At 31.9% G+C, this 18,056-nt stretch overlaps 1 protein-coding gene across 5 annotated transcripts in view; it reads right to left on the bottom strand.

Annotated features, from left to right (window-relative positions):
• The window catches only part of AP3B1 (adaptor related protein complex 3 subunit beta 1), a 275,634-nt gene that overhangs the window by 185,536 nt on the left and 72,042 nt on the right, over window positions 1-18,056 (bottom strand). For all 5 annotated transcript variants that reach the window (XM_033430068.2, XM_033430070.2, XM_033430067.2 and 2 more), the window contains 4 exons: window positions 15,831-15,926; window positions 15,042-15,202; window positions 12,908-12,974; window positions 5,666-5,848 (listed from right to left, as the gene is read on the bottom strand). In XM_033430068.2, coding sequence (XP_033285959.1) covers window positions 5,666-5,848; window positions 12,908-12,974; window positions 15,042-15,202; window positions 15,831-15,926 — 507 coding nt within the window. The remainder of the gene's footprint in view (window positions 1-5,665; window positions 5,849-12,907; window positions 12,975-15,041; window positions 15,203-15,830; window positions 15,927-18,056) is intronic.

Here is an 18,056-nt window from a genome sequence, read left to right as displayed (position 1 = left end):
AAATAAACTATAAACAACAAAAAGAATAAGCAATCTTTAAGATAAATGCTCCATAACCAATTCAGGGAGCAGAGACCTCATTTCAATATCAGCACATGGTCCATAGTTTCCCATTAAACTGCACACTGAACCCTTCCTTCGTCAATAGTTGCCTGAAAGAGTGAGCTAAAAACTTTTTTATTTGCATTGTAAAGCACGAATTCTACCACAACTCTTCACTATTTTGTTTTTTAAAAATTCCGCAGAATAGCAAGTAAGATTCAAAAACAGCCCATTAGTAAGACAAAATACAAAATTTATTTTACAAAGAAAGTTAACCTGTAAAGAAAAAATAAAAAATAATCTCTAACACTTGGGTCCTCTAAAACAGGGCCTGGATGTGGAGTTTCGAGTCTATTCCCAAAATATTTTTGTACTTGCAGAAAATTGCTAATCAAGAAGTATGTCCATGAATTTTGTGTTCTGATGGGTTCTTATTTTATAGCTACCCTTGAAAAACTTAAGAAACGTATCTTAAAAATACTTGAAACAAAATTGTAAACTTGGAACTTTCTTACACCTATATAAGGTTTTATAATTGAAATACAGATATAATGAGAGGAAGAAAAGTAAAATCATCATTTTCAATTTCAAAACGGCATACATATTCCCACCAGAATGTTATTACCTAGATTCATATGCTAAAAAGTAACTGTGAACATACATAATTTTAAGTTCTAAATTAGTGAAGTAAAATATTTTGATAATTCTTCCAAAACCATCACATCCTAGAGAAAGTTCAACTTTAATTCATAAAATGAAAGACATTCCTGTCAGGCCCAGTTTCACTTCAGTTTATAAGTAATGCCACTAATTTTTTTTTTAATCACTTAAAATTTACTTGTTTTTTTAATAACATTTATTTTTAAAAATCTATTACTTCTACAAAAGCACTTTAGACTCAGAGACTTGCATTTAGGCTTCAAGAATTCTCCTACAATAGGCTTGAATGATACAAAGAAAACATTTAAGTAATTTTATATCCTTGAAAATTATACAAAGTTGACCTAGAATTAAAAAAAAGCCACTTGGACTGCAAAGAGTAAGGTAAATTTAAGAAAATAAAAATGCAAATATGCATTTTAGCAGTCTCTTGAATTTATTAACCTAAAAGGTTTAATTTCCATTTTCCTGCATCAGCTGTATTTATAAAATGTCGTGCCCTATAAACAACGCTGTTATTTTCTATAGTCAAGCACCCTCTTAACAAATCTTCTCATTAATATGTAAATTCAAAGTCAATCGGTCTTCTCCCTGACAGCCCCATGAATTCCTAGTGCACTGTATAATCGGCTTTGACTTGGCATCCACTATTTATCATCAAAGATGTCAGTTAGAAAAATTATGGAAAATGCACTGCAATTGATATGACTGCAATCTACTTTGTCAACACTTAATTGTTCCTCAAATCATACATTTACATATAAACAGGCTAAGTACTGATCTATAATGATGCAAATAAACTAAATTAAAAATCGCTTCTGCCCCTGAAGAAGCTTGTTTGTATATGATGTGTTCATTTGAGGACTTACTGACAAAAGCATGTACATCAGCTCATCTCAAAAAGTACTTCTACTAATTTTCAATTCCTCAAAAAAACAATTTTGCTACGCTTCAAGCGTATGAACACAAACAAATGTTTTAAAGAATTCAATGAGAAACATAATTTTTCTCTTTGAAAAGCAAATGTAATTATGGTTGTTAGCTAATTGCAATGTCTGAGCACTAAGGATTGGGGAGGGGGCTTCAAAATTAGCTTTGACTAGAACATGATAAGCAAACACTCAGAAACTTATTAAAGTGAGCAAAAATATATTTTAATTTAAAAGTCACGAGTGAACAGATATAAAGGAAAGAATGTTGACCTAGGGATTAGATTATTCTGTTTATATTTCTGGCTCCACCTTTTATAAGCAATATTATCTTAGGTGAGTAATTAAAATCTATACATCTCAGTTTTGTCACCTATAAAATGGGTATAATAATTCCCACTGCCCTATCTCAAATAAAATAGAACATAAGAAAATACACCAAAATAATAATTTGCTAAATATTAAGTATCACAGTATTACTCTTCACATTTTCTTAGTACTTAAAAAGAGAAACCTCTTGATTTTAATGAATTTGGTATTTATTATTTTAGGTAACTTTTAAGTCAATGAATTATTTTAGTGAGTTTTCTCACTCGTAAATCCTTTCACTTCAAGGTAGATGGCTCTTTAAACATCATAAAATGGTGTTTACATAGCATTTATGCAAGTGACTTTTGCCTTACGTAAAGTGATGGGACGCTAGAATGAACATCCTTCTGCTAATTCTGTGAAAAAAACACATTCAAGTGTTGACGATTAAGAGACATAAAAGGATATTAACAACTCAGCACTAACTCTGCTGGAGTACTGTTCCAATTTCTTTCTATTCTATAATACTTTAACAGTTCTTTACTCCATCGTATGCTTTTTACAACATGAGAAGTGAAGAATGAAAGCAGATATAAATGCTGAATACTTCTCAGTTTCTTCCAGGTATGGTCAAACTTTGCTTTAGAAATTGGCAAACTGAATCATAAAGTTAAAATCACCCTGGCTAGACCTAAAAAGTTGGATGCAACTTGAAGTCTAGGCCAAAAAGTCCCCAAGAGTATAAGTGGCTGGACTGCTCATTCAAAAGTTTCTGTTAAACAGAATTAACAGCTAGTCACTGAGATGGGTTGACTGAAAGAGTAAGCATGGACACAGTCTAAATTATGATAATCCACTTGAACTTTCATTTTATAAAATATATTTGTACCAAAAGTCTTACATCTTTGACAGTCCCTTACTGCTAACACTACAATGAAGGATGACACTTTCAAATCTTTCCCGATGGTACTTAACAGAACACATATGTACACAAGGATAACAAGCCTGTTATCCTGATTATTTTGGAGTCAACTGGTATCATTTTTTTAAATAGCTTTATTGGAGTCTGATATTTTAAATCAATAAATAAAGTGAAATGTATTATTCAAAGTAAAATTTATAACCACCAAAACAAGTGAAATTCAGTGGTTGCCAGTAATTGTCTCTAAGGGGTCAACCAAGAGTTATGAGAAGGAAGACTTATTTTTTATTTCACCATGTGCTTGAACTGCTTCTATAACTAAAAAAAAAAAATACATATGATTATAGTTAGCTACACCCTTATAAATGTTCTATTGAAGTGGTTTTCTTTCTTTTCCTTCCTTAAGCCAAGGAGTCTTTCTCAAAGGGAAATCATATGCAAAGCTGCCTATGAAAGGCAAGCAAAGGTGAAGATGCTCTGTTGGAATGGTGGCAAGAGCCAGAGTTGCACACTCAAGAGCGCCACTGCCCCCCCACCGTGGTTGCTGCTGCAGCAGTGCTAGCTTCCTGAGGACAGAGCTGCGCACTTGGAAGCCACAAAATTAGTCTACTAACCACATAATTTAGAATAATGCCAAAGTCAGATTGCAAATAAATGGCAAAGATAAGAAATGATTTAGCACAATTCCAGTGTACCCAGGACAATGATCAAACTTCATCTCGTGTTTGTAAAAATTACCGTTCACAGAGTTACATGTGAAAACACAAAGAATGCATTATAGTACCAATTTTAAAAACTATCTGTCAAAAGAATAAATATATATGGTAGTGTAGAATTTAACTCTCCTGCTTTGTGCATAGGTTTAAAAACTAATTTTATCTAAAATAAGATGAAACAAAATTCAAGGAACAGAAACACAAAGTACAAAAACAGAGATTTTAAAGTCTACTTTTAGAAGATAAGGTAAGGAAAATACATTTTTTAAACTCTAGTTTCTATATAATGATAAAGCAGGGATCACTTGCATACAGCTACTGAAAATGATTTGATGATGACAGGAAAGTAAAATTTAAAATTTTAAATAGAGACAGTGGCTAGATAACATAAAATTACCTATAATCTTACACAATAAGAAAAAAATATATCTGAACAGCATTCTGGAAAGGAACTGGCTGAAATCAAACAGATAGCTATTAGCAACAAAAATCTCTCTCCAAAGTTACCACTGACACAAAAGGGGCAAGACACTTGCAGCATGGACATGCTGCTTAATCCAGCAAAAGTGCCATCAAAAGTTTACTTCGTTCAATGATAAAATTTCATCAATCTAAGAGCTCTGTGTGGCATTAGACTTTCACATACAAATACTTTAAAACATACTTTGAATTTTAAGTAGAATAACCCAATCACTTTTTAAATACTAAAATTAAGATAGAGTCAATATTACAGATAGCCTTCTGGATAAAGATATATTTTTAAAAATTTAAATACTTTTTAATACTAACAATACTTAGTAAATGCAGAAAACACTGATGAATATTTTAAACATTTAAACTCCTTAAATATCAGAAAACTTGACATGTCACCTAAAGCAAGAATTATGAACATTTTTCCATTTTATATACATTTTTCTCTCACTTTAATATTATTTCTAATTAACAAAAGCAATTAGTACTGAACACTCAATCAAAGCCTATTCATAACTTTGTATAAAAAAACACTATGACATAATTGGGAGATATCTGGTCTTTGACTTTCTATACTGCTTTTAAAATCTATAATACTGCTTTTTAAAAAGACAAAAAAGAAATATCTCAAGACTAGAATGAATGAGAGTGCTATACTTGTAATATTTAATGATTTCTTTAAACAACTTAAAGCTTACACTTAAATCTTATACATACATTGAGATATCTCTATTGCAAACTGTGTAATAAAGCCTTCTAAATTGTTAATATAATGAAAAGAATAAGGTATGCTTCTAATTTAATCTGCACAAAGAAAACAAATAACTTCACTGTAAGATATACTTAATAATTTTACTAAAATTCTACCAGCTTAAGTGAAAAAAAAGTAAAACAAACATATTTTAGAAATTTAAAGCTACAAAAAAGTAGTTTAAAAGTTCAACAATAGGGCTTCCCTGGTGGTGCAGTGGTTGAGAGTCCGCCTGCCAATGCAGGGGACACAGGTTCGTGCCCCGGTCCAGGAAGTTCCCACATGCCGCGGAGCGGCTGGGCCCGTGAGCCATGGCCGCTGAGCCTGCGCGTCCGAAGCCTGTGCTCCGCAACGGGAGAGGCCACAACAGTGAGAGGCCCGCGCACCGCAAAAAAAAAAAAAAAAAAAAAAAAAAAAGTTCAACAATAATTTATCTGTAAAGGTCAGAAATTATCTTAGGTATAAATTAACTTATGTTAGAATCACATTACCTACTTCACAAGTGAGTACCTGGAACAGCTGGGTCTCAAAGGTATGAAACTAATAACCAAAATATCCATGATCTGGCAATGTCACTGCAAACACTGTGTCATGCTGCCGCTCCTAACAAGGGGCTCTTGCCAGGCCTCATACTAAAAGTTTATACACTATGCCATTAAATATGCATCAATCAGTGCCAAAACAACGAACAATTATCTTTGCATTTATATTAGTTTCCTGCTTTCCAAAAGAACGTGAGAAAAATTAGTCCTCCTTAAACATGCAGACTTCTATATTTTTCTACTCTTAATTTTTTGTACACATTTTAAAAAACTCAACCATTTTCTTAGTATAATTTTTAAGTGTAAGATTATTCAACACTTACCTCTTTCCAAGGACTGACAAACTGTGTACGAGCATATCGAGTTAGCATGTGGATTATGACAACCTGCCCCCACTCTTCTACATCAACTAGTAAATTACATAGCTTGCGGTAATTCTTGTGAATGAGATCTATTCTATCCGGGCATACTTCTTCAAAAGCCATGACAACACTGCCAGCCACCAACTAGAAAAGAAAGAAATAGTAACTCATTAAAAAATGTTTTCCTTCCATCAAGGATTCCATTCAGGCATTACAGAGATGCAATCAGTGTTATGGCAATCAATATTAAAAGTATTCAGTCATTTGATTAATAAAATGTTCCTGTTTGAATAACAAATTTTGAAGTCACTCCCTCAAAGAATAACTTTGATAGCTGTAACATGTCTGAAAAATGAATACTTTTCTGAAGTATTTGAATTAGAAGTATTAGCATTAAAAAATCATAATATTTTTTATCTCATCACATAAAATTTCAATAAATTGTTCACATATGGATTAGACATATTAATCATGCAGTTTTCATTTTTAAAGCTTACCTGAACTCTAATCTAAAGATTCAGTATTTAGTACAATAACAAGGACCGTATCATATCAGTTTAAAATGAGAATGACCACAATTCCACAATGAACTTATCTTAAAGCGTGTGAGGACCTCATAAATGTCTTTAGTATAAAAATACTTTCAAATCTTACACACTTTAATCAACCTGTTAATTTTTACCGATATAATTTATTTACAAGGAAAAAATACTGGCTAAAATTTTAGAACATTATTATTACTTATATAATAATGTGTATAAATTGAAATAATATATTACCAACAAAAGGTAGCTTTCTCCAAGACCAGTTAATGAAACATAAATGTTGTTTTTGGAATTGCCATGTTTTTGCAAAGTGGTGAAATTAAGATTTCTTTGGTATGAAGACACAAGCTAAGCAGAATATATAATATACAAATATTTTTATATAGGTACACTGGTATGTCTGCAGTTAGCTCACAATATAATAGGGTTTTGAAAAAATAAATTAATATCATATTCTTTCTGAACACTAGGGATCTTCATTTTAGTATATAAAATTTCCCTAATGTCTTAAAATAAGCAATTAAATAGAAATATAACTTACTGAAATGGTACTTTTTGAAAAATATTAGATACAATGATATTCATATTTTTAGTGTTTAGTGTCCCTCTACTTGGCTGACATTTAGCTTATTAATGTGCAACCAACAATACAATTGAAAGAAAACAGCTCAGAATATAGACTTGCTATTATGCTAAACAAGTTTCCAGTCCTGTGGGGATTTTATGAATTACCAATCAGTATAAACGTGAAGCTGCATTTATTGACTCCAGCCCTGCCCATGTACTGGTGCCTGCTGGTCCCAGCATGTATGCACCTCAATCGAAAAAGCAAAGAATTGATTATCTGTGTGAACTAAATAAAAATGTATTATATGTATAATTTTCTATGTGCTATTGACATGGGAAGGAAGTTATGTTTGTGTTTCAACACCACATTTTGATGTCTTCTGCACAAATCACTCTTCAGAAATTATATTCTGTGGTAATCATATTTCTAAAAGATTAGAATTATCATTTAAAAATCTCTTAAAACAACTAAATTTATGACATCAAACTATAGGGTAACACAGTATTTGTGAAATACATTTATACTTATATATGTCAATCTTATATTAAGATATGTATTTTTAATTGGCAAGGGTGTTAAAGTACAAAAATAAATAATACCACTTAGAATAAAATAATCTGTGAAATTGAAATGGGAATTCAACAAAATTTCGATTTAAGGAATACTATGTAAAATCAAGTTATTCTGCCCAAACCTAGAAATTATCTTTTTCAAATATGTTTAGACACCAAACAATTAAAAGGAAAATCAGCTCCCACATGGTACTAAATTTATCAAAACAAGAGCTACAGGTACAAAATAGTTCTAAAGTATTAACAAATAACATGAAAATGAAAGAAAATAATTCATTACTTAAGTAAAGATAAAGTTCATTGAAACACAAAAATAATTAGGAAGAACATAAAGAAAAGAACCTTTACAAAATAAAACTGATGATTTTAGATGTTTCATTATATGGTTTTAACAATCGACTCTAGCCTAAACACTGCCAGAAGAATTGGTTATTCTGGTATATTAAATATTCAATATTCTATACAACTTACAGAATTAAAATAAAATGATCTACTCAGATTTGAAAAACAAAAATATTGGTTTCCCAAAAACAGACAGTTAATTTCCATCTCACTGTGTCAATAGTAGCTTTTTATATAAGGGGAAAAATAAATCACTCCAAGAAAACTAGCAATGAACTCATCAAATTCAAATGCAGTTTTCCATTTACGTATTTTTTATATTAAAGCAATAAACATGGTTCATTTATCTTCCCTTGGTTGTCACGTTTTTCTGTGCTGTTGCTATGAACTTCAGCCATTAGCTGTGCTCCAAGGTAAACTACATGAACCATCAACAAAAGTGACACTCCATCTATGGAGTTCATATTTTCGCCAGATTATCTATGCTAGTTGACAAGCTGGTAATGAAAAAAATCACACTAAGCAAATGGTTCCTCTAATAACAATAAATTTTCTATAAAATTATGAAGGGTACAAAACGTTTCCTTGCATCTATTTTGTCATGAATTCTAATTAACGTTGCAAAAAACTGAGAGTGCTGGGTCATCACAAGAAGTGCATCAAGGTTTGATTGATAATATGGTGTAAGCTGGCCAATGCAGCCAAGATTTTCTTCTCTTAAATTAATGGCCATCCAACCTGCCCTAATCATACAGCCCAAATGATATTCTCCTTCTTATTTCAATTTTCTTGAGGCATGGAAAATGGGAAAGATCAGTCATTTATCTTTTAATAGCTGGATAATAGATCTAACACAATAAAACATCTGCACAAACGAAGAGGTGTGGTTTTATGCCCACAATAGTGAAGCTTTTACCAACATTAAACCAATAACTTATAAAATGGTGTCTTACCCTCACAGCTTAGCTATGAACTACCAATATATTCACTACTTAAGAAGAAACTCTGTCATCAAAAAAATATAAACAACTCAGATTTTCAGTAGGCACTGACCTAATTTGTTTTCCTAAGAAACTCTGTTTTCTATTAGAAAGTTAAATGCTACAAAAGGATTTCTTTAAAATTAACCTGAAAGGAAAAAGGAAATAAACACCTTTTGAGGTGTTCTAAATAAAAGAAAGAAGGTTCACTACAAAGCTTAAATTGCTCAACAAGTATGAATTTCTACATTTTAAAGAAAAACAAGAGAAAGAATTATAAATTTTAAAAAGGAATTTATACCTGAACATTAGGAAAGGTTTTCAATAAAGAAGAAAAGTGTTTAGGATATGTTAAATAGAGAAAATATGATGAAAATGATAAATCTAGGAATATACAATGAAGAAATTATATTTAAAAAAACTTATAACAGTTGACTGGGTATGATCAAGGATAAATAAAATGTTCCCTTTCAATTATACTGACAATTGTAAGCTTCTATTATACCTTTTAGAATTTACAGATACCTTCAGACAACAGTTATCTAAGTAATTCTAAAATGTTCTTCTAGTTACATTACCATAACTGTATTCCTAACCCCAAAGTGACTTATTTTGGGGAAAGGACTATTCATATGACAAATACTGGTCTTTCTCCAGTAAAAGGGAAAAAAATTTCTATTATATTGTAATAAGCTTTTTATTTCCACCTTTCCTTAACATGAGAATTATACAACTAATTTTCTTTGAGATCTCAACTTCAAGAAAATCTTCCTTTAGGCTAAAAGAAGGAACAGAAGGTATATCTCATAATTAACAGAGGTTAAAGAAAGAAAAGTTTTTAAACATGTTAACACCTTTCAAATTTATATTTATCAGTAGCAAGAGCAATGTTATCATCATCATCATAATGATCCCAAGAAGCTCCTGCTGACAGCAAATAAATTCCTTTTCAAAATGTGGAAATAAATTAGACCTGGTTCATTTAATTAGGAAATTTTTAAACAAAAATGATTTACGATTACTGATTTCAAATGTCAATGCTAACATTATTAATTGGGGGGGGAAGAAATATAGCTGTATCCCTTCAATATATTATACATGACAAGAAAAAGTAATAATAAAGATAAGATCCATAAATATCTATATAGATATCAGAATATTTTTAACCTTTCTACATCAAATTATAACCATACAAAGGAAAAAATTATCAGAAAACATTCACAAAACATAATTAAATACTGTGTAGACAAGTACCTAGGGAAATCTGAATCTCTCAACCCAAACTCAGAAAAAGCAAAAAGATTAAAACTTAAGCTCTAAGCATAATTAAAATACAGAGACTCTCCAAACTTCGATTATATATAAGTAGAAAAATAAGTCCTAAATCCCAGACTGTTATCTTTCATGTATACATCATAAAACCTCACAAAGATCTATGACAGTCTGAAACAACTGAAGGGGCATTAAAGAAAAGAACAAAAAGAACCAAAAGAATGAAAATGAGATAACGAAGTAAAAAGGTTTAGAGAGATAATGGTTGAAATGTAAGACAGGCAAAGAAGATCCAACTTAGAGAAAATTGAAATCCCTGAAGAAGAAAAAGTAACAACTGAACAGAATAAATATTTAAAACTTAATCTTAAACAACAACAACAACAGTTTGCCAGAAATAACATAAATTCTAAATCTGTATTTTAAAAAGCCTCACCGGGTACTAGGAAAAAACTTGACCCATATCAACTAACCCTGAGACACCAGGTAAAACTATTATATTTCAAAGATAAAGAGAAAATCCTCACGGTCAGCATCTTACTTAACACAGACACATTACAGGCATTTTCTTTAAACTAAAACAAGGCAAGGATGCCCACCATCTCCACTACTATTGAACACTGTACTAAAGTTATAAACCAATATAATTAGACAAGAAAAATTAGAGTCATAGGTATTGGAAAAGAGGAAGTAAAATTATCTGTTTGCAAATGATATGATTTATTTTCCAGAATAAAACAAATGGAGATTGAAAGATAAAACTAAATCAAACAATAAAAGAATTCAGTAAAGAAGCAGGATATAAAATTACCACACAGAAAATCAATAGCTTTCTTAGAGAACAATATAACAAGTTCGACCATACAATGATAAAGCGATTTCAATTTACAACAGCATTCAAAGAAGTAAGGCTAACAATAAATATAACTCTAAACCAATATTTAACTCAATTAGTAGTCCCCATCTCACTACTCTTCGCAGAGTACATGTTAGCAATTCTGAAACAATACTTTATCTGCATTCTGGGACTGAGTAAATAAGTAAATATATTGTGGATAATGCAAGTCACATTTCTTAATGTTGGAAAAAATGAAGTTACAAATATGAAAAGGTAGGACACTGGAAGGAACATTGTGCTCTTGCTCTGGAATTAGAGAATTCAGTATAAACTACTGCTGTTTCATATGGAGAGAAAAATAGATATAGGTGGTTTTTTAATTTTTAAAAAATAAACGTATCCTATATAACACTTTAGGAATGAAGAGTGCCTTATAAATGATAGACAGTCAAAGCTCCCAAAGGATCTACCTATGAACTCTGAGCATGACACACACCATTTGGGAAGCAAAACACTGAAAATAATAAAAAATACCTAATTACTATCACCAAGAATATTAACAAATTAATTCTCACAATTATTCAACAACTATTAAAGACCTACTATGTACAAGTACAATATTTTTTTCTACTGTATTTTGGAAATAAATGGTCAGAACCCAAGAACAGACATTCTAAATTTACAAAGAAATTGTATTCTTTACATTTCTTTTTGAGTCATTTGTTTCTTATTTATCCTTTTATAGTGTCAGGCACGTGCTGAGGATTTTATATACAACAGCTCTTTCAACACAAACAAAAACTTTATACATGGGAAATTATAAGCCCTAAAAATTTGCCCTAAAACAAAAACTGTTACTAGCGATTGAGACATTTTACAATGACAAAAGGAAGGTAAAACAATTATAAATACAGATGCACCAAATACCAGAGCTCCTAAATATATGAAGTAAACACTGACAGAATTGAAGGGAGAAATAGACAGCTCTATAGCAATAGTAGACTTCAACACTCTGCTTTCAATGAGCCACAAGAAAGAAGATCAACAAAGAAATAGAAGACTTGCACAACACTATAAACCAATTACACCCAAGAGACATCTACTGAACACTCCACTCAAAAAGAGCAGAATATATTGGGTTGGTCAAAAAGTTTGGCTGGGTTTTTCCAAACCATCTTATGGAAAAACCCTAACGAACTTCTTGGCCAACCCAATACACTCCTCTCAAATACACACTGAGCATTCTCCAAGACAGACTATATGCTAAGCCATATAATATTAGCTATGTGAGTCTAGTGGTTACTGTATCAGATAGCTGCTATATACAGATATACGTGCACCTGGGTGATACCATCCTAAGATGAGCTGGAATCCTTTTCCTGAATAGTTTTGAGCCATATATATGGGTGCAGAAGCCCCCAGCAAAGATACCATTACACCAGCTCCTCCAGAGGTCTGCGCAGAGACCCCACGCATCATCACTATTTCTAGACCTCATTATCATGTCACTACACACAAAGAATAGGAGTGGAATAGGAAGGGGGAAGAGACATGTACATTCCCAAAAGATGGGAAATTTACCCAGTAAGATCATTCTACCTAGCCAATAAAACAGTGTTATACATATGAAAAGATTTTAGTATTTAAGAAAAAAACAGCACACTTGTAATACTAAAACACACTCCTCTAAATTTTCATTATCTCTTTAATACTGAATACTTCATTTTAAAATAATTATTTGTTCCCAAGTGATTCAGTCTTTAAAAATCCTAATAAATCATTGCTTAAAATAAAAAGGCTGACCTTAAAAGCAGTCAACAATTTAGCCACAGGTTAAAAAACGAATTTTCTTTCCCCAACTTTCTCTTCTTCAGATTCTGATGAAGAAACATGTAACGAACTAAAATTCCAAATGCAATCTTTCTCTTTACCTAGATATTTTTATTCTTCAAGGATTTTAATGAGCTCCATTAATATTTATACCATTTCAAAATAAATAAGAATAATTATATCAAATATACAACAGTAAAATGATACTATGTAAATAAAGCACAATTTTACTTGGACATAAAAAGATATTACTTACGGTGCTTTTATCCTTCAGAAGTTTTTCAATTATTTCAATTAACATTTCCTTCTGCTCTGGATCAAGGCTAAACCATAAAAAGAACAAAATTTACATTAAGTTTTTTTTCCTTTAATTCTAACTTTAAAGGAAGCTAATCATTTCAAGGATATTGAAAAATTTTTAAAGTGGGGGAGACTTATGTCTAGACAAAAATAAACAGAAAACAAATTTAAAGTGGAACGGGTTGATTTTTCCCACAGATGTGTCCTAATCTTTCCATCTAAAGTTGCTCATATTAATTAAACCCAGATACCAATACTGTTAAGAAAATATTTAAAGAACAAATCCACTTCTTATGGAAAGCCTTAAGAAAGTAATTGCAAGTAGATAAACCACAAAATCTTTTTTTAACTGGGGGGGAAATAACAGGATAGCAATCATTTTTGAGCATGGCCACATAATTGTCAAAAAAATATATACAGAATTTCCAAATAAGAATTTTGTACCGTTCTAGTTTACTGATAGAGACATGTATAATAAAACCTGCCATCTAAAACCAAGAAATATAAACAAAGGTCCACATACGCACAGAATTGACAGATGCATCTAAATAGCAGCTGTAAGCACTGAAATATTGTTAATAAAATAATTTCTTCCTAGCATAGAATTCAACTGTTCACTTATTGAGAAGCTAAACGATGGGCATACAAAGATAAGTAAGACAGTCTAATAGACAGTCCCAAACATAATCATACTGGAGGTATATATAAGGGATTATGGGGATAAAGAAGGACACCAATGGAGGCAGGAAGGTTGTGGAGGGTTTCGTTTGGGAAGTGACATCTCAGATGAATCTTAAACAACTTGACTTTAGAGCTGGAAAAAGTAGGAAATATTCTAGGTAGAGACTAAAGGAGGAACAAAAGATGGTAATGAGATAAAAACATTTTATGTAGAGGACTAATAGGCAGTACTGAGCTACGAGACTGTAAATTCAAGACAAAGAGAGGTTAAATGGAGCCCAGTGATGGGCTTTTAAACTATCGTAGTGAGCTTGGATCTTATTTTGTAAGTTGATAACAAGAAAGGATAATGACTAAGAAGTGTGAGATAACTTTGTCTGACAGTTAACCTAAGAAAATGATTTTTTACTTTTCACAAACATTATATAAGTTTTCTACTGACCATTATAATTATCTGAACATTCAAACCTTTTAATTCTTTCAAATGCCAACAAGTGTCTCCCTTCTCCAGTCTTTCCTAACTAATCCCATTTCATTACATCTTTACTTTATGAAACCCTATATGATAATCTCTGAGCCCTATCCTATCAAAGGCATTGTTAGTGTGCCTTTGTATGTACATATATATCATATAGCAATATCTTATTCAATTATAGATTGCCTTTAATTATTTGGCATACGTTTGATTTTTTTCCCTCAATAGGGATGTGATACCACATTCTCTATCGTTTTCATACATCTTATGCATGTAACACAACACTAGAAACACAAAATGATCTTGATAAAAGTTTGTGGAATAAATGGTAACAGAAAATAATACCAAATGATTACAGATAATAATTATTTAGGCAATATATTTTCCACAGAGATCAAGGTATCGTACGATAATTTAATAAATATATAAATATGGTATGGTGCTATAGTTAAAAATCAGTATTAAAATAATATTTAATAAAATAGCTCTGGAAAAGAATCAGGCAAGGAAGGGAACAGCAGGATCAAAGATGGAAGAAGGGGTAACAAAGTGAATTGAGACAATAACACACTTAAGATTCTACCCTGCAATAAATAGGGAAAAAAAAATCTTAATTTTCTAATAACATATGTGTATGTGTAATGAGAGATGGACTATATAAATGATAATTCAACTTCTGATTATTTTTAAGTTATAAAATCCATAAATTATCACAGGCCCTAACAGGCTCACAAATAAAAACCTGCCTAGGGTCTCTATAACCAAAATAAAATTACAGATGTCTAAAGAATGTTTGTGGGCAGGGGAAACACAGTCACTGAGTTTACTTAGTTTAAGGACAGACTAGTTATAAGCGCTAATAAAATAAGCCTCCAGGGGCTTTAACATTCCACACAACATTAGGGATCTTTGGTATTATTTACAAAGTACCAACCTGTACAATTTTTGTATCGCATGGGCTGCGTTCTTCCTAACGTATGGTGATAAGTCAGCAGAAGCTTCCTTAATAGCAAGCATCATAATAGGTACAATAATTGGCACTCTAATACTTGATAGAACTCTCAAAGCACTTGCACGAATTAGTTGATTTGGGTCCTAAAGACAGTAGAAAAATATTCATCAAAATCTCAAGTTTTCAATATTTTAAATACATCTTTATGATACAGTTAACAGGTGCTTATAGGATGTAATACAACAATAGCAAAAAAAAAAAAAAAAACAAAGAAAACCAGGCTACTTAATTTAAATACCCAGTATATGGAAATGGCTAAGGAAAAAGAGAATTAAATAAATGTTTATTTCTCTGAATAATGTTTTAACAAGAAAAGTAATGGTTATAATTCTACTTGATCACATATTACTAAACATGCTGGGGTTTTAGAGTTTCATAATAACAAAATGCTGCACGTCATAAATTTTATCTTTAAAAAAAGTCATGTCCCCTCTTTGTACACTTTCAACAACTAGTTGGTGTAATGATGAAGAGCTCTTTGAGGCACAATAATGATTATATTGAACATAAAGGAACATACAAGGCAAAGGCCAGTTGATTATAATAATAAATTATTTTCTAAGGGCATTGAATAGGGACCGTGAGAGGCCTTTTAACTCTTTCAAAACATGACTGTACCATTTAGTGGATTATTGCTCCACTTCTTTACATGACACACCTTCAACTGTGCAGAAACGTTGCAGCTATTTGCCTACTCACTCTATTATTTACCTTCAGAGCTCGCTGAAAAGTGCTTATGGACAAGAGTGCCAGATCCTGCTGTTCTTCAGCATATCGGACCAGGTAAACATATACCAACTTCTTGATCTGTGAATAAGAAAACATAATTTAATCCTAGCCAGAGTGAAAATTAAAAATTTAATATTTTCTATACTAAAATCCACACTCAACTTTCCTGAACTAAATAACTGAACCTGCTCATAGCCTAGATGGTAAAATAAAGACAATGTATTGTAGGATAATGAACAGAAACAGAAAAAGCTTGTGAAGTAAGCATTTTAATAATCCAATCCACAATAGCAATATCCTATCAAGTTGTCCTTCCTCTTGATGGGAAAAAAAGTTCTTGAGCAAAACTCATACAAGAATATTAAAATATTAACTGATTTGGAACAGTATTTTCAAAATGAGGGATACAAATAATATAAAGACCTTGGGCTCTGTCCACTAACTATATGGTATGGGAGCTTATGTTTCCTCATCTGTCAAAAGGTGCTGAGGCCCAACTCTGATTCTATGGTAATAGTCACGTTCCAATATACATTACCTGATATTTTCAGCTCAGTAAGAATAATGTGTGACAATATCAATTTAATGTAATAAAAATTCCAAAAGGATGGAAGTGTGTTCTGAAAACTGTTTTCAAAGTCAATTTAATCACTAAATTTATAACAAAATTATGATGAGCAGAAAAATTAAATGAAAATTGGAATTTGAGTTGAAATTCTTCGACTGCTTCCTTCTGACACTGCTTGTAGCTTGTATCTCCCTTCTCAAATATCTTCAGATACCATTGCTTGATTAATTTTCTGATATATCCCCATAGTACATATCTAAAAGTTAATGGAATGTTCAAAGAGCATGGGAAATGAGGGGAAGTAGCTGGAAATAGGTGGAATCAATGCTGAAAAGGAAAACAGTGCTATACTGTGCCATACTTTATATCACAGTAACCAATCTGGACTTCTTTAAAGACAACTGTCATGGCCTTCTCTCCCTTACAGTCCAATTTCCCTTGACACAGCAGTGTTTTGAGTTCCTTCACCATCCTGTCTGTTCCCTTCTGAACTCACTCAATTTGTCTATGTTTTTTTCAGTACAGCACTCCAAACTACAAATGAAGTCTAAGCAAGACAAACTAGTTAAGATTTTGAAAAAAAAAAGCGAGGGCTTCCCTGGTGGCGCAGTGGTTGAGAGCCCGCCTGCCGATGCAGGGGACACGGGTTCGTGCGCCGGTCTGGGAGGATCCCACATGCCGCGGAGTGGCTGGGCCCGTGAGCCATGGCCGCTGGGCCTGCGCGTCCGGAGCCGCAGCGGGAGAGGCCACAACAGTGAGAGGCCCGCGTACCGCAAAAAAACAAACAAACAAACAAAAAACCCATATACTTTTTCCAAATGCGCTACTGACTAAATCAATCCATACTCGAGTAATCGTCCTAGTAAGGTTTCTTCTTTTAAAAGGAGGGAAATATCTTACTTACCTATAGACATTTTCAACAACTTAAATTCAACACATCACAGCACCCTCCTCAGATAATTTTAGATCTTAATCTTTAATTGAACCTATTTTGCTGTTCTTCATAATTTCATGGACACAAGTGAAAACTTAATGAACATACTTTCTGCGTCTTTATCATTGATAAAATGCTAAACACCATTTTAAGATGAAAGCCATCGATTCGTCTGTACTATATTGACAGGGTTATAGGTGAAACTAACAAAAAACATATTTCCAATTACTCTTCAGTGCTGAATAGATCCACAAAATCTTAAAAACGAAACCTAAAATCCTTAACTCAGTATTCAATACAGCCCATAATCTTCGTTTAAAGTCAAACAAGGAAGAGTCCCCAAATATAACTTGACTTTTTGTCTCAATCTCCACTCAGTTTATCAATCCTACTTTCTCCCAAGTTCTACTAATCAAAATCTTCCACAAAAGCAAAAATGAAACAATAAAATTTCCACTAAGAGAGGAACAGTACAACAAATTACAGTACATCCATATAATGCTGTACTATGTGGTCACTATATATAATTAAGTAAATCTGTACTTGACATTGAAAATATGTCCTTGTAAAAAATTTTAAGGGTGCAAAACAGTATGCACTGTATGATCGCACTTCTGTGTTAATAAAAAATAGATACACATATATTGTATTTTATCACTAAGATAAACCACCAATTGTAAGATGTACATAATTTTACAGACCTCAA

The sequence above is a fragment of the Orcinus orca genome, chromosome 3, assembly GCF_937001465.1.
Source record: "Orcinus orca chromosome 3, mOrcOrc1.1, whole genome shotgun sequence".
Lineage (NCBI taxonomy): Eukaryota > Metazoa > Chordata > Mammalia > Artiodactyla > Delphinidae > Orcinus > Orcinus orca.
This window is presented reverse-complemented; position numbering and strand designations above follow the sequence as displayed.